This window comes from Ambystoma mexicanum, chromosome 7q (assembly GCF_040938575.1).
Source record: "Ambystoma mexicanum isolate Mex_15411 chromosome 7q, UKY_AmexF1_1, whole genome shotgun sequence".
NCBI classification, from domain to species: Eukaryota; Metazoa; Chordata; class Amphibia; order Caudata; family Ambystomatidae; genus Ambystoma; species Ambystoma mexicanum.
In genome coordinates this window covers 169,456,363-169,482,902 of record NC_090941.1, presented here as the reverse complement: position 1 = coordinate 169,482,902, position 26,540 = coordinate 169,456,363, and the positions used below count along the sequence as shown (strand labels likewise).

The 26,540-nt window shown below is 47.1% G+C and overlaps 1 protein-coding gene across 9 annotated transcripts in view; it reads right to left on the bottom strand.

Annotated features, from left to right (window-relative positions):
- Positions 1-26,540, bottom strand: part of DOCK9 (dedicator of cytokinesis 9) — a 2,709,375-nt gene that overhangs the window by 2,001,467 nt on the left and 681,368 nt on the right. For all 9 annotated transcript variants that reach the window (XM_069639825.1, XM_069639823.1, XM_069639827.1 and 6 more), the window contains exon 3: positions 14,671-14,760. In XM_069639825.1, coding sequence (XP_069495926.1) covers positions 14,671-14,760 — 90 coding nt within the window. The remainder of the gene's footprint in view (positions 1-14,670; positions 14,761-26,540) is intronic.

Genomic DNA, 26,540 nt, shown 5'->3' with positions numbered 1-26,540 from the left:
CTGTTGCGCTCAAACTACAAATGCCAAGTTTTTTGCAGTTCTACCGCTCTTATTTAAGTGTCAGGTGTGTCAGGGCCGTTTAGTGTCTGGTGAGTGTCGACAGGCTCTTTTACTCCTCTGTGTTTCGTCTATATTTTTATACATATATAGTACCTGTCACTACATTTGCAATACTTACTCAGGAGGATTTCCCTCTGCAAACTTATTTAGGCTAGCTGCAGCATTGCGCTGCATTGCACGATTGTTTCCTGGGAAGTGAAATGGACCTAATTGCCAAATCATTCATCCATGGGACCAAGTCAGACTGTTGGCTGTTCTGTCGTCTGTACAACTACTAAATAAAAATAAAAGGAATATTCAAGCACCCATGGAAAAGAAGGCTCCTCTTAGGAGCGAGTCTTCTATACGGGCTACATCACTAACACTAAAAACAGTATTACTGAATACACATTCATTAGTATGTCATGCTGCTGAATTATCGGACTTTAAAATTGAGTCAAAGGCAGAATTTATGGTAATTTCAGAAACCTGGCTCCAGGACATAACTTTACACGCTGCTCAAATAGCCAGCCGATGGATATAACATGTTGCACTCCGATCGTGTGGGATTGAGAGGAGGCTGTGTAGCATTGATTTTTAGAGAAAACCTAAATATTTTTAAGTCTAACATTCCAATATTGGATCACTGTGAATTAATTCTAGTTAAAATGGTGCCTAACTCCACGAAAACACTCAGTATGTTTGTACTTTATCGACCTCCAAAGTTGACTCTGCTATTTGAGAAATAACTTTTAGCCTTTATTGGGGATGTTTCTAAACCCTTGTCACCGTTTCTGATTCAGGGAGACTATTTTATGGGGTAATGGCTTGTCGGATCAAGATGCCTCCTCATTGTTGAATCTCTTTGAAGGTCTTGTATTTAAACAACATGTAAAAACAGCCACACATAGCGGGGGCAACATCCTGGATTGTATTGGGACAACAAATCAGATATTTTTGCCTATTGATATACAAAGCTGTATTTGGTCAGACCATTTACTTTTACAATTCAATATTGAACTCTCAGATCGCTCTATCAAAGATAGCTGTGCCGGTTCAAAACCAATCCCATCTAGGAATACTCAGAAAGTTACACGTGAGGCATTTCAATCATTGGTTGTGTCTCAGTTATCACATCTTGATGAGTACACACCTCTTGATGACCTTATTGGTCATTTTTGGACTATTAACAATGATGCTTTTAACATGCGGGTGACATTGCGTACTATTCTGAAAAAGAAAACCAACCATAATAACAAAGTTACTCACCGTAGTGATTACCTTACTCCTAGTTTAGTCCCCTTTCCTCCATACTTGTGGGACATTCCGTCCTTCGGGGAGGGACCGGAGCACTTTTGATAAAAAAGCATCACAAATGGAAAATGTTTGTCCTCCTCCTATTTTTACGCGGGGCACCGCACATGGCCATGACCCTGTCGTCCTGAGCTCTGTCCCGCGCATCGCCCTTCAGTCCTTTTCTATCGCCAGGTCTGCAACCATTTAAGCAATAATAGAGGATACTAATTAGAGGGGATGGCGGGTGGGCGTATGGAGGAAAGGGGACTATGGACTAGGAGTAAGGTAGTTACTACAGTGAGTAACTTTTTTATACTCTTACATCCCGTCCCTTTTTCTCCATACTTTTGGGATATTCCCAACCACACCTCATGGGTAATACGGGTCGATGGAAACTCTTTTACTGAAATAGGTTCTACAGAACAGCCTGACCGAATTGCGCATCGGCCCTGGAGCTCAGGTCCAAGCAGTAATGCTTACAAGAAACTGATGGGGAAGCCCACGTAGCTGCCTTGGCAATGTTTTCCCAGGGAACATACTTCTCGAAGGCAACAGCAGACGCTTTGCCATGTACAAGATGGGCATGAATGCCTTTCGGAGGTTGAAGGCCCTGAATGGTGCATGCTTCAGAAATGCAGGAGGCAATCCATTGGGAGATAGTAGCCTTTGAAGCAAGTTACCCTTTCGGGTCTCCGAATGTGACAAAGAGTTGTGAGAAGCACCCGAGTTCACTCGTTCCGTTACCGTAAAATTTCAGGGCACGCCTGACATCTAAGTTGTGTAAGACCCTCTGGACTGAGGCCAGATTCGGAAAAAAGACAGGTAATGAGATAGATGGTTTTAAATGACAAACAGTAACCACTTTAGGCAGGAAAAAAGGATGAGTGCGGAGCACAACTATATCCTTATGGAAGGTAAGGAACGAATGTTGCACAGACAGAGCTTGAAGCTCGCTTACTCGCCTTGCCGATGTCACTGGAATAAAAAATACGACCATCCAAGAAAGGTATTTGAGATCAGTAGTGGCCATGGGTGAAAACTGTTTATGGCATAAGGCGGTGAGGACCACGTTCAAATCCCATTTGGGATGAGGATTTCGTACCGGTGGGAAAAGATGTAATAGACACGCAAAAGGCCTTTTAATGGCTGGATTCGTCAAAGAATAGGAACAGCTGTCAGTGGACAGGTAGGCGGCAATAGCCAACAAGTAAGTCCTGCAAGACAAGACATGGATGTCCAAAGCTGCAAGATGAGATGTGAACGAAGGAACAGTGTCAAACGTAGCGTGCCTGGGGTCGAGCTACTTCGCTAAACACCAGTGGCAAAAACGGAGCCACTTGCTCCAATATTGAGACCTTGTCGAAGGTTTCCAGCAGCTTGGATACTGCGCATATTGTCCTCGGACAAGTTAAACTGCGCTAATGATCTGAATTCAGGCAACGGGCCCCCAAGCTGAACGATTGTGGGGCGGGTGCCTCACCTGATGATCGCATTGGTGAAGCAGGTCAGGAATCAACGGCAGTCTGATTGGTGGAAGAATCGACAGATGCTGAAGTTCCGAGAACCAGAATCTGGATGGCCACCAAGGGTCTATGAACACGAGAGTACAATTCCATGTATTCCTGAGCTTGCAGGGTGACGATGAATGAGAAGCAGTGTCTGGAAAGCATAGGCCTTCATGTTGTGCCATGGGATCTCGAGAGCGTCCCCCAGGGAGGAGACCCAGAGACCGTTCCTGGAAGCATAAAGAGGAGGTTTCCTGTTTGTAAAAGTAACAAAATGGTCCCCTTCTGGAGTGCCCCATTGATGAAAAATGGAGGATAGAACCTATGTGTTCAGTTCCCACTCGTAGCTGGCTGCCGTCTGGCAGCTGAGTGAGTCTGCAGTTACATTGATGTGACCCGGGATGTGTACACCCAGCAGCCAAATGTCGGTCTGAATGGCCCATTCCCAAATCTGAATGGCAAAGTCCACAAGGGGAGGTGACTTGGTGCCACCCTGCTTGTTGATATAAAACATCGCCACAGAGTTGTCTATGCGGATACATACCACCTTGTTCATGATGGACGGCTGAAAAGCTTTTAGCGCCAGAAAAACAGCCAGGAATTCCAGATAATTGAAACGTCCTGTCCTGTAGTGTCCATAGATCGAATACCTGGAGATGATCCAGCATCGAGCCCCACCCCAGAAGGGAGGAGTCCGTGGTAATCGTCACTTGTGGGCAGGGAGCCAGAAAGGAGGCCCCCACAGAAAGATTGTTGGTCGAGGACCACCATAGCAGATCCATCATCATGCAGGCTGGAACTGTGATCATCTTGGAATCCGATTCCGAAGCCTGAGACCAAGAACTCCGAAGAGCCAACTGAGTATGCATCATTTTCCGACGTGCAAGAGGAAGAGCAAGCACGCAAGAAGCCATGAGGCCCAGAAGTCTCTGAAACCACCAAGTTTTCATGTGTGCTGACTGGAGGAAGAGTTGACCCTTGGTGGATAGATCCGCAATCCTGTCCACTGTTAGGAACATCCTGGAACTGATTGCATTCCAACGGAAACCCAGGAAAATCAGGTCTTGGTATACCGTCATGGAAGATTTCTGCCAGTTCACTGACAGCCCAAGGTGAAACAGGAGCTGGAGGAGAGACTGGAGATTGCAATGCCGTCTGTGGACAAGGGATGTGTAGGAGCCACATGTCCAAATATGGATATACATGAACGCCCTGTAGGCAGAGGAAAGCTGCGATGTCCGACACCTTCGTAAAGACACACGGCGCCGAGCTGAGACCAAAAGGGAGCACACAGAACTGAAGTGCTCCCATCCCAGGGAGAACCGCAGATATTTCCAATGCAGTCTCCATATCAGGATGTACATGTAAGCGTCCTGAAGGTCCACCACAATGAGCCAATCACCCTTTTGAAGAGGGGACTTTATTTGACAAGGCGTGATCATCTTGGAAAGGTTGAACCGGGAATAGTCGATGACGGTGCGCAGGCCAGCCTTGTTGGGTTTGGGCACTGAACAGACAGGAGTAGAAACCCTCCCATTGCTCCACGAGGGGAACAGGTTCCACCGCTCTGCGATCTAGAAGCTTCTGTACCTCGACTCTGAGGGAGGATGACCCAATCTGTTGAAAAGGAGGGTTGAACGGTGGGGTTAGGGGGAGTGGCAAGCGGAAGCCCGCCGAGCGATAGACAAAACCCACCGGTCGTCAGTGATGTTCTGCCACGCCTCCAGATGAGACGAGATTCGTCCACCCACTAGAGTCTTGTGCGACCAACAAAAAATATCATTTGGCTAATTTGGCGGCAGGGAGATTCCCCTGGAGAGGAGGCTGAGAGAAAAACCGGCCACCTTGCCATTGTTGCTTTCGGTGGGTGCCGCCAACCAGAGTTTCAGTTCGGCATGCATGGCGGTCCTGAAACTCCCTGAACCCAGAGAAGGCTCGAGTCTGACACCCCAACCTCTGTGTATAAGGGGCCTTATTCTCCAGGACCGACAGAGATTTGGCAGTTGGGGTACTCGCCTGAGTCTTTGTGAGTTCCTCATCCGTAGAAGAATTAAACGATTCCTTGCTGTCAAAGGGAAGGTCTAGAACTTTGTCTTGCACCTCCTTCCAAAAAACATCATCGCATGGAGCCACGCCTGGCGGGAGGTATCAATCCCCACCATAAGGCCTCGAGCTGAGGTATCTACTGGTGATGACGCAGCTTCCAGCAGATCCTGTGCCAAGACTCTGGCATCGGACAAACCGGCTTTAAAGTCATCTAGCCTATCCGCAGGAATACACTCCTGGAAATCGACCAACTCTTTCCACAACCTCAGATTGGCTGCTGCCAGGATGAGCTCTGTGTTCGCTTGACAAAGTTGGAGCACCGAATTGGCTAAGAATTTCTTGCCCAAGGAGTCCAGAATGTTGTCCTCTTTGGATAGTATTTGAGCTGCAGCCGTTGAAGATGCAGAGGCCGCTTAGACTAAAGAGTGGTCGCAGCCACCACCATTGAGGAAGGGAGCGGACAAGACGATAAGGCGATGATCTCAGCGGTGTGAAGCCTGTTTCAGGCGACAATTCTTTTGTTAATGTGTAGCCCGTTGTGGGGCTTATCCCAGACCTTATGGGCCTCAGCCAAAACATCCTTCTGGAGGAACAGGCCGGCGACAGAGTAAATGCTCCCAAAAGCACCCCCTCCTGCGGAACGGGGGCCTCAGGTACTGGAATATCAAGGAAGGCCATCACATCCAGGACCCAGTCATGGAATGCTCTAATAGAGCGGGGCTGCTCATCGCTATGCTGATCCGTTTGAGGGTCATCCGCTTGGCCTGCCACATGCACCGCCTCAGGTTTTAAAGTGCTATCCCGCTCTGCCGGCGATAGAGAAGGAAGAGGCGGAGGTGGGCCAAGAGGAAGAGGTGGAACCACTGTCGGATGTGTAGGAACAATTGGGGCGGAGGAGAAGTTGGGTAATTTTCCTTGAAAAGACCCTTAAAATACTCCTTCATGGGTCAGAGTGCATGAGCATCTGAATCTTCCCAAAAAACGCATCCTCAGAAGAAGGTTTTGGCGTTGGGGCAGGCAGAGGCCGCTCAAAAGGGGCATAGCTCCAAGAACGCAAGGAGGATGGTTGCCAGGAAGGCCCACCACCGGCCGGATCCACATAGACCAGTGGAGCAGAAGTCAGAGGAAGCAAGACTGTATGAGGCAGCGGTGCCCGAGCTCGCCAGTCATAAGAAGGGCGGAACGGGTTTTTGTTATCCACAAGGTGTGGAAGCGGCTGCTCAGCCCCGAAAAGAATGGTCCCAACACCAGGTGTCGTGAATGTAGGTGTAAGGGAAGTGTCCAAATTGACGGCTTGGACCAAGGTGGTTGGGCCGCCATTTTGTCGACACCTGAAGAAAACTCCGTCACATGTGTAGATGAGGTAATTGTCTCCTCAGGCAAGACAGGGGACTTAAGCAACACCTTAGCCTTGACACAAGGATCCTTGGCAGAGTCGGTACTGGGAGGCCTCAGATGTTTAATAGACATCTTAGAGCTCACCTCAAAACTAGCCTCCAGAGGAGGAACCTCGGCCGAGCCGGTCGTGGAGGAGTTATGGTGCGTGATCGCCCCCTTTGCCCCCTCGACAGAACCGGTATCACCACGACCCTGAGCGCGGGAATGTTGAGGAATCCACCTCACAGACAAGACCTTCAAAGCCGGTCTCTCAGTTCTGTCGGTTTGTGACTTTAGCCTCAAGAAGAGGAAACTCAGGCTTCACCCTGGTACAAAAAGCTCCCTCAAGAAGGGCCTCAAGTCGTGGCTTGGTATGGAAAGCTCCAGAAATGGAGAACTCAGGGCGTACCCCGGTGTCAGTGTGGAAAGCACTAGGAATGGAGACCTCGGGGTGAAACCGGGTATCCAGAGCCGCAGACGAACTTTAGCACCCAACAGGTGACCCTCAGCACATTCCCCGGTTTTGGTTGGTCCACCGAGGGAACCCTCGGAGAAAACTACGGTGCGCCTATTGGCCTACGAGGCACTTCAGGGGAACGCCTGTTGACAGAGCTACGTGACCCCCTCCTGGACCTGGAAGACCCCGGGAAGGATTCCCCTGGCCGGGGCGCCATAAAAAGTAAAGAACTTAATGGGTATTTCTTCTTTTGGTCAATGAAAAGCTGGAAATGAGGAGGAGGAATGCGCTGAAACACTTCCTCCCATCGAAGAAGACAGAGTGCCGGACAGAGAGGGAGTCGCAGTAGAAACACAAGTCCCAACGATGGTCCGTGCCCAGACACTCCAAGCAGAGAGAATGGGGATCCGCCCTACCGAAGCGCCGTTCATATAAAGAGCAGGAAACAAATCCCAGACGTTCCGGCATAGACGGATGGATGACCGCGGAACCAGAGCAGGAAGGAAGGACAAAAGGAATACAGAAAAAATTCACGGTGATGCTAGTGCGTCTAGCCCCGACCGCGTGGAAAAAAGGACTGAAGGGCGATGCGCGGGGTGGAGATGAGGAGGGCGGGGTCACGGCCACGTGCGGTGCCCCGCGTAAAAATAGGACGACAAAGATTTTCAATTTTTTATGCTTTTTAACAAAAGTGCTCCGATCCTGTCCTGAAGGACGGAATGTTCCACAAGTATGGAGGAAAGGGGACGGGGCGTAGGAGTATCAGTGGTTTTCATCTGAAGTTCTGGCATCCAGGAAAGTTAAAACGTATGGTTAAAAGCAGTTGGAGAAAACATCCTTCTGACTCTACTCTTGGGGCCTAAAAGACTGCAGTAAAACTTTTTAAGGCAACCATTTTTAAAGCTAGAGAAATTTAATTGAGTGTTTTAACACAGCTAAATCGAATACAAGAGAATTATTCTCGATCTTATATAAATTAAAAGGCATACCAAATGAATCACATGTTGTCATTTATTTTATTTATTTATTACATTTGTTGTACGCCCAGACCCGAAGTATCAGGCGTAGACAGACAGTGGTAATTGCAATCTTAGTAATATAAAAGAAACATTAGGCAACAATGCAATCTTAGTAATATACAAGAAGCATTAGGCACAGAGAGAATAATACATACAATATATATATAAATAAAAGTCGGTGGAGTTTAGTATTGGTTGAATGACCAGGTTTTGAGCGATTTTTTGAATTGTGGGTAGGACAATTCGTTCTTAATATTGGTAGGTAGGGTGTTCCAGTGTCTGGGAGCAAGGACTTTAAAGCTACTACCTCCAGCTTTTTCTCTTCGGTAACGAGGGATTTCTATGTTATCATTATTATTGGATCTGAGGAGTCTTGTATGGTTCTTTTTAGTGACTATCGATGAGGTATTTGGGGGCTTTATTGGTGAGGCACTTATGAGTGATACTTAGAGTTTTGAAAAGTATCCTGGCTTTGATGGGAAGCCAATGGTTGTTTCTCCTAATGTTAGTGATGTGTTCAGATTTTTTTATGCCTAGTGCAGCCCGGGGGGCTTTGTTCTGTATAAGTTGGAGTTTGGCTATGTTGGTTTTGGTTGTGCCAAGGAAGAGAATATTGCAGTAGTCGAGCTTGGATAGTATAAGCGCTCTTGCTATTGTAACACAGTTTTCAGCTGTGAGGAATTTGCGACTGAGGGCGATGAGTTTGGAAGTGTAGGATGTGGATAAGGCTAGGGTATTGACTTGTTTGGACATCGTTAGTGTGGCGTCTAAATAGATACTGAGTGTCTTAACTTGCTTGAGCACTGGGATCGTGGTCCCGTCGATGGTGAAGGATGTAAAAGCAGGCTGTAAGGAGTCCATTTTAGAGGAAGTTCCAAGTATGAGAAGCTCTGTTTTGTCATCATTGAGACAAACTGTTGTTAGCCATCCAATTTTGAATTAGTGAGTACATTTTGTTGATGAGCAAAGAGTCTTGTTCATGGTTACCTGTAAGTGGGATGAGGATCTGGGTGTCATCGGCAAAGTTAGTGTAGATGACACCCCTGGTATCCAGGGCTGCAAAGAGCAGCTTAGTGTAGGCGTTGTAGAGAGTGGGGGATAGATCTGCCAGGAAGGATTTGATCCAATCAGTGGCATTGTTGGAAAGGTTAAAGTTATTAGCTAGAGTGGCACAGAGTGTGTTGTGGTTGACCAGATCGAAGGCCGCTGAGAGGTCTAGTAGCATAAATAGGCAGCGTTTGCCTGCTTCTCGGGTGGCATCTATTTGGATCTTCAGATCAAGTAGGGCTGTTTCCGTGCTATGGCTAGGGCGGAAACCTGACTGTCGGTCCCCCAGTAGTTGGTGTTGTTCTAGGTGGTTTTGTAATTGGGAGTATGCAATTTTGTCAATAATTTTCAGGAGGAATGGGACTGTGGTGATTGGTCGGTAATTAGTGGGGATTGAGGGATCCAGGGTCGTTTTTTTCAATAGGAGAGTTACCCAGGCTTTTTTGATGCTGGTGGGGACTGTATTTGAGTTGAAGGAGGCGTTAACAAATTCGGTAATGATGGGTGAAAGGGTGGGGGTGCAAAGTTTGACTAGGTGGGATGGGAATTGGTCTTCTTTGCAGTTAGAGGCTTTACGTTTGGCTATGGTATCTAGGATTTCTTTGTTGGAGACTGGAGTGAATTGGAAGGGGGTGCACAGAGAGGTGGAGGGAGGGTTGGCTGATATAGTAGGGAGTGTTTTTTCCGTTAGCAGCGTTTTTTTGCTATCAATTTTCTTCTGTAGCAATAAGATTTTAGAGGCTATGGCATCTTGTATTGTGGTGCACCATATTTTGCTGCAATTTCTTGGTGCTGTGTCTTGGCAGGGGTTCTTTAACTCTGAGGATGGAGAATAGCTCTTTGCTGTCAGAGTTGGCATTGGAGATGCAAAGATTGAAGGCATTAGCTTTGTGGAAGGTTATGGCTGATTTGTATTTTTTATTGACAGCTTCGAAGTTCTTAGCTGATTCGAGTGTGTTATTGTTCCTGTGGAGGTGCTTGAGTGATCTTTTTGTGCGTCTGAGAGGGATTACTTCGTCATTGAACCAAAAACTGGAGCATTTGTCTGGTTTCCGTGATTTGCTGGTGATAGGGGCGAGTGAGTCAATAGTGTGGGTGAGGCTTTGTTGGTAGCACTCTGCTAGGTAGTCAGGATTATTAGTGTTTGGGATTATGTTAGCTAGTGCTGTACTCAGGATGGGGGATAGGTTTTCTGCTGTGAGTTTTTTGACATTTCTAGTTTTCAAAGGTGATGGGTGGTTTGGGGGTGGTCAGGTCAGCGGTGTATTCCAATGTAAAATTGATGGCGCATTGGTCTGACCAGTCTACGGGGTGGATAGAATCAATGGTGATTTGCGAATTACGGGTGAGGATCCAATCCAGAGTTCTACCTTTGGAGTGGGTAGGTTTGTTTATCAGCTGTATGAAGTTCATGTCATGCATGGCTGAGTGGAAGGCTGATGCGTCGGGGTCAAGGGGATCACTGAAACCTAGATTGATGTCACCAAGGACAATGCATTTGGTGTTGGGCTTAATGATGGGCGTAAGCAGTAGGGGGATATCCAGATTGGGGTGGGTGTTTTTGTTTTGAGACTATGAAGTTAGTGGTAGTTTTGGGGTTTGAGCTGAATTTGACTAAGAGGAGTTCGTAGCCCTGTATTTGTTCCAGAGGGCAGGCTCTGAGTTGCAGAGTGGTTCTGGCTGTAATGGCGACACCACCTCCTTGGGCATGGTTCCTATCTGATCTCAGGATACTTTATCCTGGGGGGATGGCAATGGCTAGGAGTGGTCCTGCAGCTGGGTGTAGCCAGGTTTCGGTGACTATCAACATATAATGAGATTGTGGATTCCTCTGGCATAAGCACATTGGGAGCGTGCATTAATGGGAGTGCCTTTTACCGTGGAGGTAGGGTCTTGAGGTGGTATATCATCTAAATTGGGTGAGTGACTAGTATTTTTAGTCTTTATTATGGGTTTGGATTTTTTGGATGAATCTTTGTGTTGGCAGTCATTGACACCAACTGGTGCCACACAATCTATGATGGCTGTGCACAGAAAATTAACCAGCATCAAACATGTATTACAGAATGTGTAAAAAGGTTAATAAATGCAGAAACTGCAACACCTGGTTACTGCTCAATGGTGACAACAGATTACTCTACATCTTTTGTTTTTAAGCACGCGTTAGAAACTAATGTTCTAAACATTGTGCAGGCGATGAAGCCTACTTCTTGCAAGGGAGATGTCCTCCCAGAATCCTTCTTCAAAGAGTTCTTGCCCTCTATTGTTCCATGGGTCACTGGCTTCATAAATTGTTCTTTTTTGGAAGGCTTTGTTCCAGAATGCATCAAAGAGGCTTGGATATTACCTTTGTTAAAGAAAGAATCTAGATCCCAGCGACCCTGCAAATTACAGGCCCCTGACAATTGTTCCTTACATGCTAAAAATTCTTGATAAAGGGGCTTGCCACCAATACCAGGAGTTTGATGAACAACATGGAATTCTTACCTTGGGACAATCAGGCTTTCGGATGAAACATAGTACTGAGGCAGCGCTCTTAGATTTAAAATCTAATATAGCTAAAGGTGGCTTGGCATTACTTCTACCTCGACTGATCAGCCACTTTTGATTTGGTCAATCATGAGATGCTCGCAGAAAGATTAGTCGGGATGTAAAATGCTTGAATATAGCCGCCAAATGGGTTAAATATTTCCTTGGTCCACGGATGGCAAGAGTGGTTAAGGACCACTTTCAGTCACAGCAGGTTCCTCTCAACTGCGGGGTTCTACATGGCTCGTGCCTTTGGCCACTACTGTTTAATGTGTGTCCCAGACCACTATGATCTCTTGGATAGTCTGGGTGTGCAGTATGCCAACTACGCGGATGACACCCAGATCATCCTGGAGTTGTCTGGGTCATATACTAAGGATCAGGCAAATTAGGTTTTTGTTGCCATTCAGTCCTGGATAGTGATGAACTCACTTGCCTTAAATGATTTAAAAAAACTGAGATCCACATTCTTAGAACTGGCTCCAAATTGAAAAACTGGATCCCCAATATAGCAGCTTCTTGACTGAAGGTAACAATATTTATGTCTCTGAGTATGCAAAACACGTGGGGTGTTTGACTCCCAATTAACCTTCAAGAAACATGCATCTCATCTGAGCTCTTCCTGTGCCTATACAACCCACTTTCTATGGCAAATTCGCATCTACCTTTCTGAAAAAAACAAGCTCTTGATCATAGCAGCAACTATAAATACGAAATTGTATTATTGTAATAGCCTTTTAGTCGGTACCACCCAGACAAATATTAAAAGGCTACAAGTGATTCAAAATGGAGAAGTTTGTGCAGTGTGGATCAACAGGCTCATGTATCCAAAGCTCGCCGGAAACTGCACTGACTCCCTGTTACTCAGAGAATTGCATTGAAGGCATCCAGTATAGTATACAATTGTTTGGCTGGTGATGCTGCCTTATATCTTTCTTATCGAATCAAGAGAGCGCCTATTAGGTGCACCTTGTGCTCAAACTGAAATGCTTTTCTGGGTTAACCTTGCATCTACTTGGAGTGTCCAGCTTTGATTCATGGGCCCCCATCACTTGGAATGCGTTGCCACGTTTGCTTGGATCTGTTCCATCAATGGCACAATTTAAAAAGACTTTTAAAACATTTCTCTTTGACAAAGGAGCAGACTGATGCTATGTGATTCTCACTCGATGCCTCCGTCTTTACCTTGTTTGCGCCCTAAGGCCTTCGGGCGTGGAGGCGCAATATAAAAAAACTCTATAGAATAGAATGGGAACCGGCAGAGGGCCCAGAGGCAGAGGCCTAGGAGGCACAACCTGCGGGATCACCTCCTTGACTATATCCTTGAGAAGCACAGTCATCTGCAGGGAACGCATGAGGAGAAGGAAGCGCTCAAAGAAGCGGTCCTCGCAAGCCGCCGGATCTCGAGGGGGCATCGTCTCCACCGCACATGGCCTCTGTTCCTGATCGAAGCGCAGAGGCGTGTAGCCGTTAGGCTGCTATGTGTAGATGTATCCCTGAGTAGACCAACCACCTGTACCACAAGATCCGCTGCTGCTTCCAAAGGGAAGGGGACTGGAACCTTCTTGCATGGCCCACTCAATGGGCGAGAGACCGGGTAGGGCCTGATCCGAATCCAAGATGCCTGGCAGGCTCCTCTGCATGCTTACCCACCATCTTGGGGCCTTGCGCCATCCACTGGGAGGGAGGGCGCGAAGGCCCCGTGCCAGCACAGACATGTGAGGGCACTTATTAGCCCTTGAACCTGAAACAGAAGAGTCGACCTTGGAAATAGCTCCACCCTCTGTCTGCTGGCCGGTAGTCGAATCGGCCTGACTCAGGAGCTCGAAGGTGGCTCCGGTGGGCTGCGCGCCCTCAGCAACTGAGCTGGTAGTCATGCTGGATTGTGCTAAGGACTGACTCTTGGAGGTAGAAAACAATGATCCTTTGCCCCCTGGGGCCGACGAGGACGAGCTTGATCGCCCCTCTGTGGACCACCCGGTAGAACTCCTAAGCCCCTCGGCTTGGGAGCAAGTGGCCTCTGGTCTGCCAACGGATCGCCCGGAAGAGACACCCGGCCCCTCGGTTTGGGAGCTGGTAGCCTTAGCGTCCTCGTGCAGCTGACATGCGCCGGGGGAGGCGAGGAAGATTGAAAAATAAAACAAACGAGGAGCAAGCAGAAAGTTCAATCTGTGCCTAGCTGCCAGGTCTGACACTGTCCGTTTGGAAAAAAGGACTGAGGTGAGGTGAGGGAGGGCGGGCCTCAGGGGCATTCCCACACCCGGGACCGCGCCCCAGCATGCTATAATAAATTTAAAGGGGAAGCTCAATTTTACACTGCCAAAAGTTCTGGTACCAGCCCCATGTTGGGGGACGCCTTCAAGGATGGAGGAAAGGTACAGGACGTATCAGTATGACAGTTAAAGGGCCACAAGCCTGATGTAATGGCCCAAGGTGTCTAGCCGCACACAGCCTATTCCCCCCGGGTGCTTGGTTTTCATTTCAGCAAATACATTCACGCTCTGTATGCAACATGCTCAGAGTGCAATCATTGTTCCCATAATTAAAAACAAACTTAAACTAGGCAAAAAGAAAGTGAGCGGCTGAAACTGAAGAGGCCTCTTATTTCCGCGATGGTTATAACTTCCAACGCTGAAAAATGTAGCAGAAGCCACAAAGGGAAGACCCCAAAGGAAAAAGCGATGGAGTCCAAAGATGAAACATCCGTTCACATGACAAAAGCAGGAAAGGAATTAGGCCAGTACAAGACGGATCTGCGTTCCAGCAAAAATTGGCTTGCCAGAGTTTCGTTCCATGCATTATTATTTCAGACATGTTTCATAAATTGGTGGTCATTCTTATATTCCTAAATTGCACTTTGTTTTTATGCAAAGCAGCAAGCATCCTATATCCTGGGCACCCAAATTAACAACTAGCACTGCCCCTCAGTCCCGCCCATACCGCTGACAATCCGTGCCTCCCTCCCAACATGGCCCGTAACCCATGCGAAGAAGGGGTTGGGAGGGAGTTCCCCCAGTAAAGTTTGCCCATTTCCAGCACTGGACATAAGTAACATATTATATGGTGTACCTGCGGTTATTAGCCGTTTCCAACAACTTCATTGGTTGACTTACCCTTCCCAGGATAGTCCTATTTTTTGTTCCATAACGTACATTTTGCTCTTTTGAGCTTACATATGACCAACGTAGTAACGACAAAAACTCATATCCGGCAACAGAGTGCAATTTGGATTTCAAGCAGGCGTGGCTATGCTAGTTTAATTCCGCAGAGTACAAATCAGGGATAACACATTTTCAAAGTCCGCTGAAAATGCACAACATTTATCACGAACTTCGATCATTTTCACATGACTCACCTCAGTCACAAACAGGCTTTCCGCTTCCTTCTCTGCGTTGGCAGGAACCGTAGAACATATATATCTACCCTGTCGTTTGAGTATCGCAGTCTGTGAGAGAAACAAAATAAAGTCCTTAGTTACAAATGTAACACTGCTTACATGAAGGTTCATTTAATATAGGCCTTAGATTACACTGTTTGTTAGTTGCTGATGAGCAATATGCATTTCTGCCCATAGAAAAACTAAATGAAGTTCTTTTTATTTTACAGTACTTCTCATTTGCAAGCCTTTGACGCTGTGGGCATCACTACAATAAATGCTGCACAAAGTAAACTAGCAGTCGGATGTCTGGGATTGGCGTAGCATAACTGGGACAGATGTTAACTGTCATCGAAGGTCCGGGTTTATGGTCCAATGATCACTGACCGGTCAGTAGGGCACCTAATGAAGTGCAGATGCGAAGTCAACCTGGTTACTGTGCATGCGAGTCTGAGGGATCAGGTGCGGTGCGTTACCCTTTCTCAACTCTCCTGCTGGACTTCCTTTGCATCTTGTACTCATGGTGGCCCTGAACCATGCTGTTCCCATCTTCATCTTGTATCCTGGCTTGCAACATTATGTGTTACTACTGACTTATGCAATTGTATTCGCTCTCCCCTCTTGCTTCTCCACTCTTTTTGACTGCTTACTCTGTTCTCTCCTCCCCTCTCCCTTTTCCTATCTCCTCCCCTCCTCCCCTTACTTTCTTCTACGCACTTACTCTATCAGAATTGTCCCTGGACTTAGTATGATAGCAACCACGTCTGTCACTCCCACATCCCCTTACTGTCCCCCCAACCCCTCCCTCCAGCACTATCTGAAACGTTGTCAGGCCTAGTACCATAGTCGCTTGTTTTGTTCCGCCCCCCCCCTTCTGCACCCCTCTCCCTCAACTTTTGTTTTTCCTTGTTCCCTCCCTTGCCTTGAAGTGCTTTGAAACACATTGTGCATAGGCGCTATATAAATAAACTATCATATCATATTCATATCATATGACGGATTGATCTAGCATAGGGCCCATTAAGGGGCGCAGAGGTTTTCTAAAGGCACACTGGTGGTGTAGAGAGAATCACAATGAAGTTGGACTCTAGGCATTAAGATGGCTTGGTTTTTGATCCAATGACACCACGATGTGATGACAGTGAGAGGTGGACATAGTTCCCAGCAGAATGAGGAATGTGTATGTGGCAAAGTGGCACACTCCAATGCGACAAAGCAGTCTGCTATACTTTTAATGAATATTAAGACCAGGTCATTCATCTAAGATTTTTCTGAGCAGAAAGCAAAGTGCAGCTGGGTCCAGATAGGTAGCATGTCCCTGTCTTTAGGGAAGCTATGAAGGGGAAAATCTGCATGCAGCTGTCCAAGAGTGCCTTAAAAGATGGACATGAGGGAATACGTGCTGTGTAGTGAAGAGATGTGAAGTTATCACACTTTAGGAACAGCTGAAGAATGGCAATTAGGTTTCACTTTAAGTGGTGGTCTTTTTGTTCTGAACGGGTAGCGGGCCAGGGTGGGGCCACCACGAGCCAAACAGACATCTAAATGAGTTATGGCTAGGAATTCCAGCACCATAATTTGGTTTATATCATTAGTTATGTAATTGGGTCATGAACCTCATCCTCATGGTAAAGTAGCTTCAGGCTCTACTAATAGAGTTACATTTTGGATTGCCTAAATGAGCCTTCTAAAGTTACAATCATCCCGAGAAAAAAATTAAAGGTGTTGCCCGGTGCTGCTCACAGAAGTTCCCCACCAATGTGCCCTAGAAGTGAGTGGGAAGCAGAGCTTGTTTTCGGACTTGAAGCACTCCTTAGGCTCAAAGGCTGAGGGCTTTGGAAAGACCACCTCTCTAAAAAAAGGTGCACAACTATTCTTCCTTAAATCCTAGATTATCCAAATATGGGAGACCCACCCTTTTATAGGCAAAATGCCACACGGGATTGGATGAAAGTACGCTTGCTTTAAGCAGTGCAATTCCTCTCATTGTAATAACAAGTGCCATCTGCCTTCTAATGCCCTTTTCCCCCCCAAGAAGTGGAGGGGAGAGGAAGGAGCGAAAAGCCCACAGAAAAGTAAGATCCATCCTCAAACCCACCTGCGTTCACTGGCTGTCCTAAATACGCCTCTTTCCCAAACCGCAGCTTCAAAGTCCCTCTGGTGTGCAGCACGCTAGTGTGGGATAAGCCTTGTATGGACTTGGTACTTTGAAGTCATGGCTCAGAGCATCTCCAGTTGGGAAATCCCAGGAGTTACCTTTGCTCTCAGAGAGTCGGTGGGGACATGCATCCTCCACTTTTCCTTCACTCACAAAGGTAGACAAGCAGGTGCCTGAAATCCACATAGCCTCCCACAGCTGTCTGAGATGACAGGAATGACACGGGTATGCTATAAATCGGAGGTGGCTTTAACAATTATGTAACCTACCAAACACCATACCAAAATAGGTATGGATTGTATTTTCAGATTATACTGGACGAGGTGGGTAGTTCATGATGGCACTGCACTGTCTTGGCTGTCAAAGAAGCTGTCAAGAGGGCATCCCTGCCCTCTGAACCGGTTCTGTGCCAAGCGAGAGTGGTGGCTGCAGCTTGGGACACAGACACCAGGACACAGGTGTACACTATGCTTTTGGTATGGAATGTAATGAAAGGGGGGCTGGCTAGCAGACCACCCTTTCCCAGATGGAAATGGCCACGTTATTTTATTTGATAAAGAAACAGCTGGGCTTCAACACCCTTGACAGATGGCAATTCCTCACAAAGGGAATATGGAAAGTGGCACCCTTAAACCCAGATTTCAGAGCCAGTCCTTTACTTAAAAGTGGAAACAATCTGAACCGGGTCATCATCTTGAATAATGGGCTAGCAGCTAGTTGATACATTTAGGGCCATATTCTGTGCTTCCTAAGTTAAGGATTTTCAGCAAAACTGTGGGCCTACTTCGAGCAGCTGTATCTATAGGGGCACAGGGTAACCTAAAACATTACTGTGGTGTCTGTATCCACCAGCTTCCCAGAACGCTCTCAATTTGATGAGGCCTGCTGCTAATCCTTGAATAATTACAGGGTCTACCACATTTTCAAATTGCAACCAGGTAAGTTACCATTGGTCAGGGGAAAAAACAAAAAAAAAAGTTACCATTGGTAATCACCTACCAAAGGTGGAGAGGAGTATTTTGATGAAAAACAGTTCCTCATTAAATGGCTAACACTTGAATTCCAGGTGCAGGTGGGGGAGGAGGGTTGTTCCAACTGTAATATCTGAAAATCTACACAAGTGAGAGAAGTCAAGACAACAAAAGACTAATGGATGGTTGGAAACCATACATGCATACACGACACACACAATTATTTTCTGACATATCTTGTTGGCTATCTTCAGAACATTACCTTGAATAAGGCTGAAAGAGTGCCGTCTTCGAGAGCAAGTACTACATCCTAAACCTCCTTAGAGTGAAGCAAAGAAAAACAACATCTGAACCACTCCAGGGAAACAAACAAGAGCTATGGGCGAGGAAGACTAAACACATCAAGTCAGAGAGGGGAGAAGCTCTATGATTGGGTACAATATAGAGTGGCTCATGCCTTTTGCATGTCCTCCTGGGCAGTTTCACAACTGGTAGTGGGAGTAATGAGGTGGTTAATAAGGAAGCAGGAGAACAATGTTGCAGTTGCTAAAATGATGGTGCAAGCGATTTCAAATAAATTATGCTTTGGGCAGGGCAGATATACATACAAATTATGACATGCTGTGGATCTGCACTTCATTGTCAGATTTCAAGGTGGTTATGGAGAGAGTGGCAGTTTATGCTGAGATGTTACAGGACCTGTTCGGAAGAACAGGCTCTGATCAGCCAGTCATCCAGCTAGAGGTAGAGGTGAATCCCTCCTCTCCTGAGACCCGTTGCAACCACCATCAACTTGGTGAAAACCCTCGGGTGGAGGGCACCTTGAATGGCAGAGCTCTAAACCGATAGTGAGAATAGGCAATGGGGAACCTCAGGTACTTCCTGTTCTTGTGATAAATAGGCACATGGAAGTAAGCATCCTGAAGGTCCAATGACACCATCCAATCCTGAAGCTGGAAGACTTGAAGGATCCGAGAAAAGTTAACTATTTTAAACTAGTCATTCCTGAGGCACCTGTTCAAGTATCTCAAGTCCAAAATGAGTCTCACTCCTCCATCTTTTTGGGGGATTAAAAAAAGGGTGGCGGCGGGGGGAGTACCACCCCCTGTTCCTCACCATCACAGGTAGGTTCTATAGCTCCTTTCTCTAGCAGACTGGAAATGTAAAAGAGGAATGGATCTGGTATTTTGTGTGAGTGGCTCCCCGTGGATGATCCAAAGGCCTTTTTAAAAAGGGGAAGCAGGAACCCTGGGCTACTGTTTGCAAGGCCCAAGCATCGCAAGTAATCCCCCGCCATTCTTCCATATGCTGAGAGAGCTTGCCTCCCACCGAGTCCTGTGGATTAAGGCCTCAGAGTGGTTTTGAGGCAGCTGAAGCAGCGGCTGAGGGTAAGGCAACTGATGCTTGGACGGACTTAGCACCTCTTCCTCGTCCACCACAAAGGAATTTACTCTGACTGGCCAGCCCTTTCCCTCTTCCAAATGAGGAATAATAGCGAAAGGATCTTCCCCTACAAGCCTGTGCAGTGGGGTGCCAAGTTTGAAGTTGTCGGATAGGGACACTGAGTGACTTGGCTGCAGCTTTTAAGGTTGCAATTCCTCAAGGCTTAAAGGGCATGGTGAGTAGACTGCAAATCTGGTGCAAAGCCAGACTTCCTCAACCACGCAAACCTGCGCATCACTGTGTTTGCTGCCATGGCTCTGCTAACACTATCGGCAGAGTCCAAACCTGACTGTAGAAACTTGCACATAGCGTCTTTTCCATCCTTCACAATGTTCATGAACCCTTCTCTCTCCTCTCCTTCAGGGATATGCTCAGGTGCCACAGAAATGAAATCCCACAAGGTGTGGGTAAATTTTGCAAGAACGCAAGTGTCATTGATAGATTTTAAAGCCATACTACTGGCTGAAAAAACATTTTTAGCAAGAGCATCGAAACACTTGTCCCTGTCTGGCGGTATGGTATAGTAAGCTGCCTGTCTTGATGTAGAAGTTGCAGCCTTTATCACAAGGCTTTCTGGGGGAGGGTGCCTTGCAGGATATTCTGGATCAATGCTTCCGCCTCTGCATTTTTCATATCTTTACTGACGGCTGGGTTTGTATCCGGGGACTCCCAGTTAGCTGTGACCCTCTTTTGTAGAGCTGAATGAAATGGTAAAACCGGGTCTTTTTGCAGACCCTTATCAAGAATGTCTGTGATGTTGAAAATGCCTTATGGAGGGACAGGGCCTCCTAGTCCTTGTCCTACCACTTCTCTGTGTGTGTTTTCTCTATGTTTTCTGCCACGGAGGTCAAGCCTAGACCTCCGGCAGTGCAGCTCTTCATATTTTCCTTTTGGTGAACAAAACCCATGAGATACTCTTTTGGCACCCATGGGTGGGGGTACACCCTTGTACCCCTTGTGTGCTTTTGGACACCTGTGTGATGCCCACAGAGCAGGGTATGGGCTGGTGGCAGCTACATGCTGACTTGGCAGTAGCTCTGTGTGTCCTCCATTTTTGGGACACTCAGGCCCTGCCATAGGAATCAATGGATTCCTGATAGAGGGCAAGATGGCTGCTTCGTTTCTATTGCCTTTTACCTTGTTTCTCAAAGTCCTGGGAAGCCCTGACTCTGTCCCTTCCTCTCTAGTGGCTGTTGGATGGGAACACCATATATGTCTCGGTTTCCTTTCCTCCTGACTGGCTGTTGGGTGGACATATCATTTGGCTCTGGGGCTGCCTCATGTCCCACTGACTTGAGCCTTCCTAGGGGCTGTGTGTTGTAGGTACACCCTAGCGGTGGGAACTGTGTGAATGGAGTCTGAAGTGAACTCACATTCTGTGTTAAGGGTGTCTGGTTTCTGTGTGAGACACACCGACTGAGACAGCCCTGACTGAAACTGACATGAATGCAGTGTAGTGTGATAAAAGTCTGGGTACGTGCCCCAATCCACATTCTTTGTTATGGGTGACTGGGTGGAGTAAATGGCCTGAATGCCTGTGAGCCTGATTGGCTGGCTGCCCGCATGAATTCCCTTCTGAGTGATTGGCTGACTGGGCCTGGCTCAGCCATAGTGAATGGGGAACAGATGTGTATATCTGGGGACCTCTCACATACCAATTTGTTCAGAAGCTGAAGTCGAAGCCGAAGCAAGAAGAAGCTGTTCCTTGAAGCCCAGCTGGAGGAGAAGTCTGCTGCAGCATTTATTTCTTGGTGTAATCCAAAAGCTGCCTTGTTCTTTCAAGGACTGATCCAGAGAGGACATGCAAAGGAGACCTCTCCTCGAGCTACGAGGGACCATCGTTCAAGCTTCTTCTCTTCATCAGAAGTACCCGGGAAGCCAGTCCTGTGTGCCTGCCATCCGGAGAAAGTGTCTTTGTTAGTTCTGAAGAAGAGTGCCCAGACATGTTGAGTCAGAGAAGTTCATTGGTGTAACCCAGGGTCCGGAGGTGCGTTTCGTGACAGCTGGAAGCCATTGCTGTCTACCGTCCAGAAGATGGGGTGGCCCTTGCATAGTGCTGCTAGACACCCGGAGCTATGAAGGTTTCAAACTGCCTATGAACATTCCAGAGGACATCCTTTTCCATCATCACTGACCACTTTTCCCACCGGAGAGAGTCCAGAGTCGCTGAGTGCACAGGAAGGTCCGTCGGTGGGTTTCCCGTCACCAGAAGCTAATGAATGTGTCCAAAGGGTCTAGACTTGGTGAAGGTCCGATGTCCACTCCAATGGTCGAATCCAGGTCACCAGAAGCCGTCCAGAGGTCTGTGCTACAGCACCGAAGAAATAAAAATCAGAAAACCGCAATATTACGAAACCGACAACAAAAGTGACCTATGCACCAGTCGCCACCAGAAGTCATCGAAGGGTCCCAGGGGTCTTACTCTCATATGCCAAGCCTTTAAGGAGCAAACAGCAAGTTTCATCTTCACAGGACTTCTACAGCCAGAGAAATCGTCGAACAAAAGGAGAGCACCGCTGAGAGCAAAACTGCTGCACTTCAGAAAGACTTTGGTTCCATTTTTCTTCTTGGTCTCAGCATCCCAGTGGCTCCTTTTTCCAATGGGGGAGGGGGGAATCCATCCTCGGAGGAAATCGTCGAGTGAAACCAAAAAACTCTGCCACTTTGCCTGCCGAGGCACCATAGGTACTGTGATGAGGAAAAGCATCTTCTAGCCTCAGGTGCCGTCCAGGGGTCCCAGATTCGTCTTGGATCCTGGTCTCCTGTGGCCTCTCAGAAACATGGGGTGGTAGAAAGCAGAAGGTTATTGAACATTATTGGACTGGGCTGTAAAAGACAAGATAGGTTACTCCCTACCTTTTCCTTTACAGGTTGCCCAGGTTGGAGGGGGGGGGGGGGAGATGGAGGGGATCTTCACACAATTGTTTATCTAGTCTAAAGAAAGCATTCTGCCACTGTTCACAACTAACCTGCCTTTCTTCCCTATTATATGCTGATACACCTCACTCAAGAATTCACATGCCTATTTAAAACGGTCTGCAGTTAGTGCATTTAATACTGAATTGAAGTATTGTGTGGTACTACATAGAGTGTATATATTTGCTATTCTTTGAATAAGTATTTCCAAGTACAAAATGTTATTTAAATGTATATCCCTTATTGGTAGAAACCTTATTTTATATAAAGGAGCTGTCTTATCACCTAACCATGTGTGGACATTCCTTTGTGGGGGCTTTGGGAAACACTATTTTAGAACCAGCCTGCATCACCTCCTGAAAGCTTAAGCCTGGCTGCTCGTCCGTTGCTAGCAAATTTAGAACCCTGGCTGGGGTGTTTCGTGCCTTTACCCTGCCATATAACAAGTACAGATACTCCATTCAGTCTTTACAACGTCCATCAGGCCATCTTGTTCAAAGGCTACAGCTGGTCTCCCCCAACCCAGGTATTCAGATACCTTATTCATGAGCTGTCTGTAAGACGCCTTTGCATGCTCAGACGGGTTAAGTTTACCAAAACAAGTTCAGGGGGAAGTGTCTAAGTCACTTGCCCTTTGAAGATTTTCATACAAGTCTTGCATTCTCGACTCCTCAGAGATTAAAGCTTCAGGAACACCTTATGTTCTCCAGGCCAAAAGGGGGAGTTTCCTGGTGTGTGTGTTCATGTGCCTCAAATATAGAGGAACAGAACTTGAAAATTACTTTCTTGGTAAAGGATTGAAAAACTTCTCGATTTCCTTCAAGGCCATCGAAGACTTCAATACTTTCAACAACGGCACTGGCCGCGATGGGCTCAACCCACAACTCGAAGGAGTATTTGAGGGTAGAGGACTAGGCCTCTCCTCAAGGGCTCTCAATCGGTCTGCTGCTTTTCACTTGGGCTGAAGGGCGTGCATGTTTTTGCCTTTTCCGCCTCGTTATCGCCTTGGTAGGTGCGATGTTGTCGCAGCTTTTCATCTTTTCTTTCAAGGGAGTCAGGCCATGCGGCCTGACCCCCTTGATCAAATGATCAAAATCTTCTCAAAGATTTTGATCATTTGAAGCCTAAAGGACTCCCATTCAGGTTTCGAAGCCGACTTAGCTAGGCAGGCTACTCTGCATTCAGGCGAGGAATCAGAGGACGGAGACCTATGACATTGTTGCTTCAGTTTTTATTCGAAGACTAAGAGAAATGGCTAGACCCGCTTTGAGAATGTGAACGTTTTTTGGAACATTTTCTTAGCGGCGACTCGCCCCTCGATTTGTCTGACCAACATCTCTTGGAAGGTGCCATGGAAGGGGATTTCTTCGAGGGGCCTACCCACGGAGATCTTCACCTTTCGTTCCTTGAGCACCACCTTCCTCGTGAAAGATTGTCATGAGTCCTGTGGATGGTGCCAAGGCACTACAATGGACATTTTTGACCCACAGTTGATACTTTTTAAAACCCGGTCTACAGGGTAGAGGAAGCAGACATTTTCAACAAACATTGTAGTTTCAACTGGAACAACTGCGCCGTATCCGAAGCGATAGCTTTAGCGCAAAAACAGAATGGAACTGAAGTAACAGGCGCAGGGCGTGCTATTTATACTATAGATGACTTCAACCTCGAGAGGGGACACACGCCTTCGAGCGACATCGAGTTGACAATGCACAGAGCCCTCAACCTCAAAAAGAAATTCCAAAGCAGCCGACGCTGGAAGGGGATCTCATAAGATGAGGAATATGTGGGAGGACACAATCAATTCAAAGGGAGTCTTCCCCCCTGGCCATATTGAGCAGAGACTTGTTGAATTCTGTTTGGAGTTTAGAAAAGTGTACAAAAGGGGACTGCTGTCCAAACAATAAATAGCTGCAAAATGTACACACAACCAACAAGGTTGAGAGAACAGAATCATAGTACCTAAAAAGATATTGTATAATATTGGAAGACATTAAGATGCGGATCACGCAAGTGCTTATTTATGTTTCACAATCCGAGTTAAAAGTTTGCTTGTACTAGCAAGCATATCAAATTTGTTTTCGTCTTCGTACGGATTGTGTTTTCACAAGGAAATTAGCTAATGCCCAGATTTTGATGAGGCTGTGTACATGAGTTTTAAGACTTGGTATGCAGAGACAACACAGCACTAGAGAGTAGGCTCCCTGCCACTACGAAGCGATTACATTCTGACAAATTCCAACAGCATCGTACATTGTAGAACAATAGAATGAATTGAACCTAGACACCCCCTCCCCTTCTCCCAACCCGCACTTGTGGATAACTCAAATCAGAAAAGGAACTGCAGGTCCTACATTTTCCAAAGAGACCACTGGTCGAAAAACTGCTGACTTGTTAGTCTTCAGATCTAGGCATGGAAATACCAGATTTCATGATAAAAGTGAAAAAGCTGGGAGCATTTTAGGTTCCCAAACTAGGATTGTTTTTTTAACTGTAACATCATCATAAGTCTGAGCTAACACATTGCAGGGTTTGAAATTGCTGGGGAGTCATTTAACTCCTGGTCAGCATGACACCAGCTGCTACCAGGAGATACTTTTTGGTCCCTAGGGCAATTGGTGCCATGCAATCATTCCAATGCAATATAAGCTTTGTGTATTTGGAAATTTGTAGAACGACGCAATAGAAACATCTCAAAGACAATTAAAGCAAATTAGAAAGCTGGGGGGGGCTCAAGAGCTGCACTAAGATCATTAGATTATATATAATAAACAAAAGCTTGGGGGTGGGGGGCGCTCGAGAGCCACGCCAAGATGGCAGCTCCTGTGAGAGCTCCCAGCTCACCCTCCGCGAATCCAGTACACATCCGGAGCCATTGGTCCGAGACGCCCTGGCATACACAGGAGCCAGTAGAGCTGATCCTGATGAGTTTGCGGTCTGTAGATGCCGGCAAGGTGATGAACGCTGCGCGACTGCTGGGAGGCCTGGGGCGACGTGGCAAAGCATTGCAGTTATACAAGAGGGCAGAGTGGTGGAGGTGCGGGGGGCATGGCCTCTTAACACTGAACAATGGAGTCCAGTAAGCAGTTGCTTACCCAGACGCCGCGACCAGAGCAGCTGCCATCAGTGGAAGTGTGTGTGTAGGACCAATGCGGCACAAGACCAGTGGTGTAGAGAGGTTATGTGACGGGATGGACTTCCAGTAGCACGAAGAAAGTATGCTCCATCTGTGGGGTGGTACTGCCGTGGTCCTGAGGTACTATATTGGGAAAACTACAGGGCAAAGCTAGCTCAAGCCAAAGAAACGCTGGGGAGATGGAAGCATCTACCACTGTCCTTGTACGGCCGGATATCTTTGATAAAAAATTGTCATTCTTCCCAGGTTCTTGTACACATTCCTGAATGTGCCCACAGTAGTTCCCCCTTCTTTTTTTAAATTTTGAAAACTCTGATTTCTGGCTTCATTATGCAGCAGAGACAGACTCGAGTGTGTTGGAACAAGTTGACAGCCCAGGAGTGGGGTGGGCTTGTGCTTCCGGATGTCGAAGTCTACTGGATTGCGGCGCAGGCATCATTTCTAGCTTATGACCAGGTTCCGGACAGATCTCATTTCCAGATTGAGAGAGCACCTGTGGCACTGTCATTACTAAGGGCAGTAATACTCCCCGCATGTCGCCAGTACCAAAAACATGGCCAAGATCACTTGTAGAGCTTGGCGACGCCAGGAGGGAGGGTCGCGGAGGGAGGTGCTACACCCCCGACCCCTTCCTGTAACACATGTACCAGGGATCCCAGTGACCAGTCAGAGTGTGTACAAACAATGCATGACCAGGCTTGGTATCACCTGCTGGCAGTTTCTGTCATTGGATGAGTTTAAGGCAAGGGGGGGCATATCGGCAATAGATTATTTTTCTATACTTCAGGCTGCACAAAAGTGCGAAGTAATCGTTCTCCCCCCTCCACAGGGAACCAGAACCCCTGTTCTGCACAAAGAGCTCAGTACGGGGAATGGTGCTAGGCTAGTGTCCAGGTTGTATGCCGGCACAGTTGACAAATCACCAGGATGGGCAGATGATTCTCGTGGTAAATGTGTGATTGCTCTGGGTGTCCCCCTACTGGACGATACGTGGCGATACTGCTGTGCAAAGACAAAGAGGGTGGAAATCAACAGCAGATTTAAATTGATTCACTTTACCTTTCTGCACCAATTCTATCTAACTCCAGTTGACATGCACACTTTTTTTTGTTGCCGAGACACCAGACACATGCCGAAGGTGCGGAGACTCACCAGCCACCTTTATTCATCTGGCATCAGACAAAAAGAAAATCATGGATGGTTTACGTAGATGGGTTTAATATGG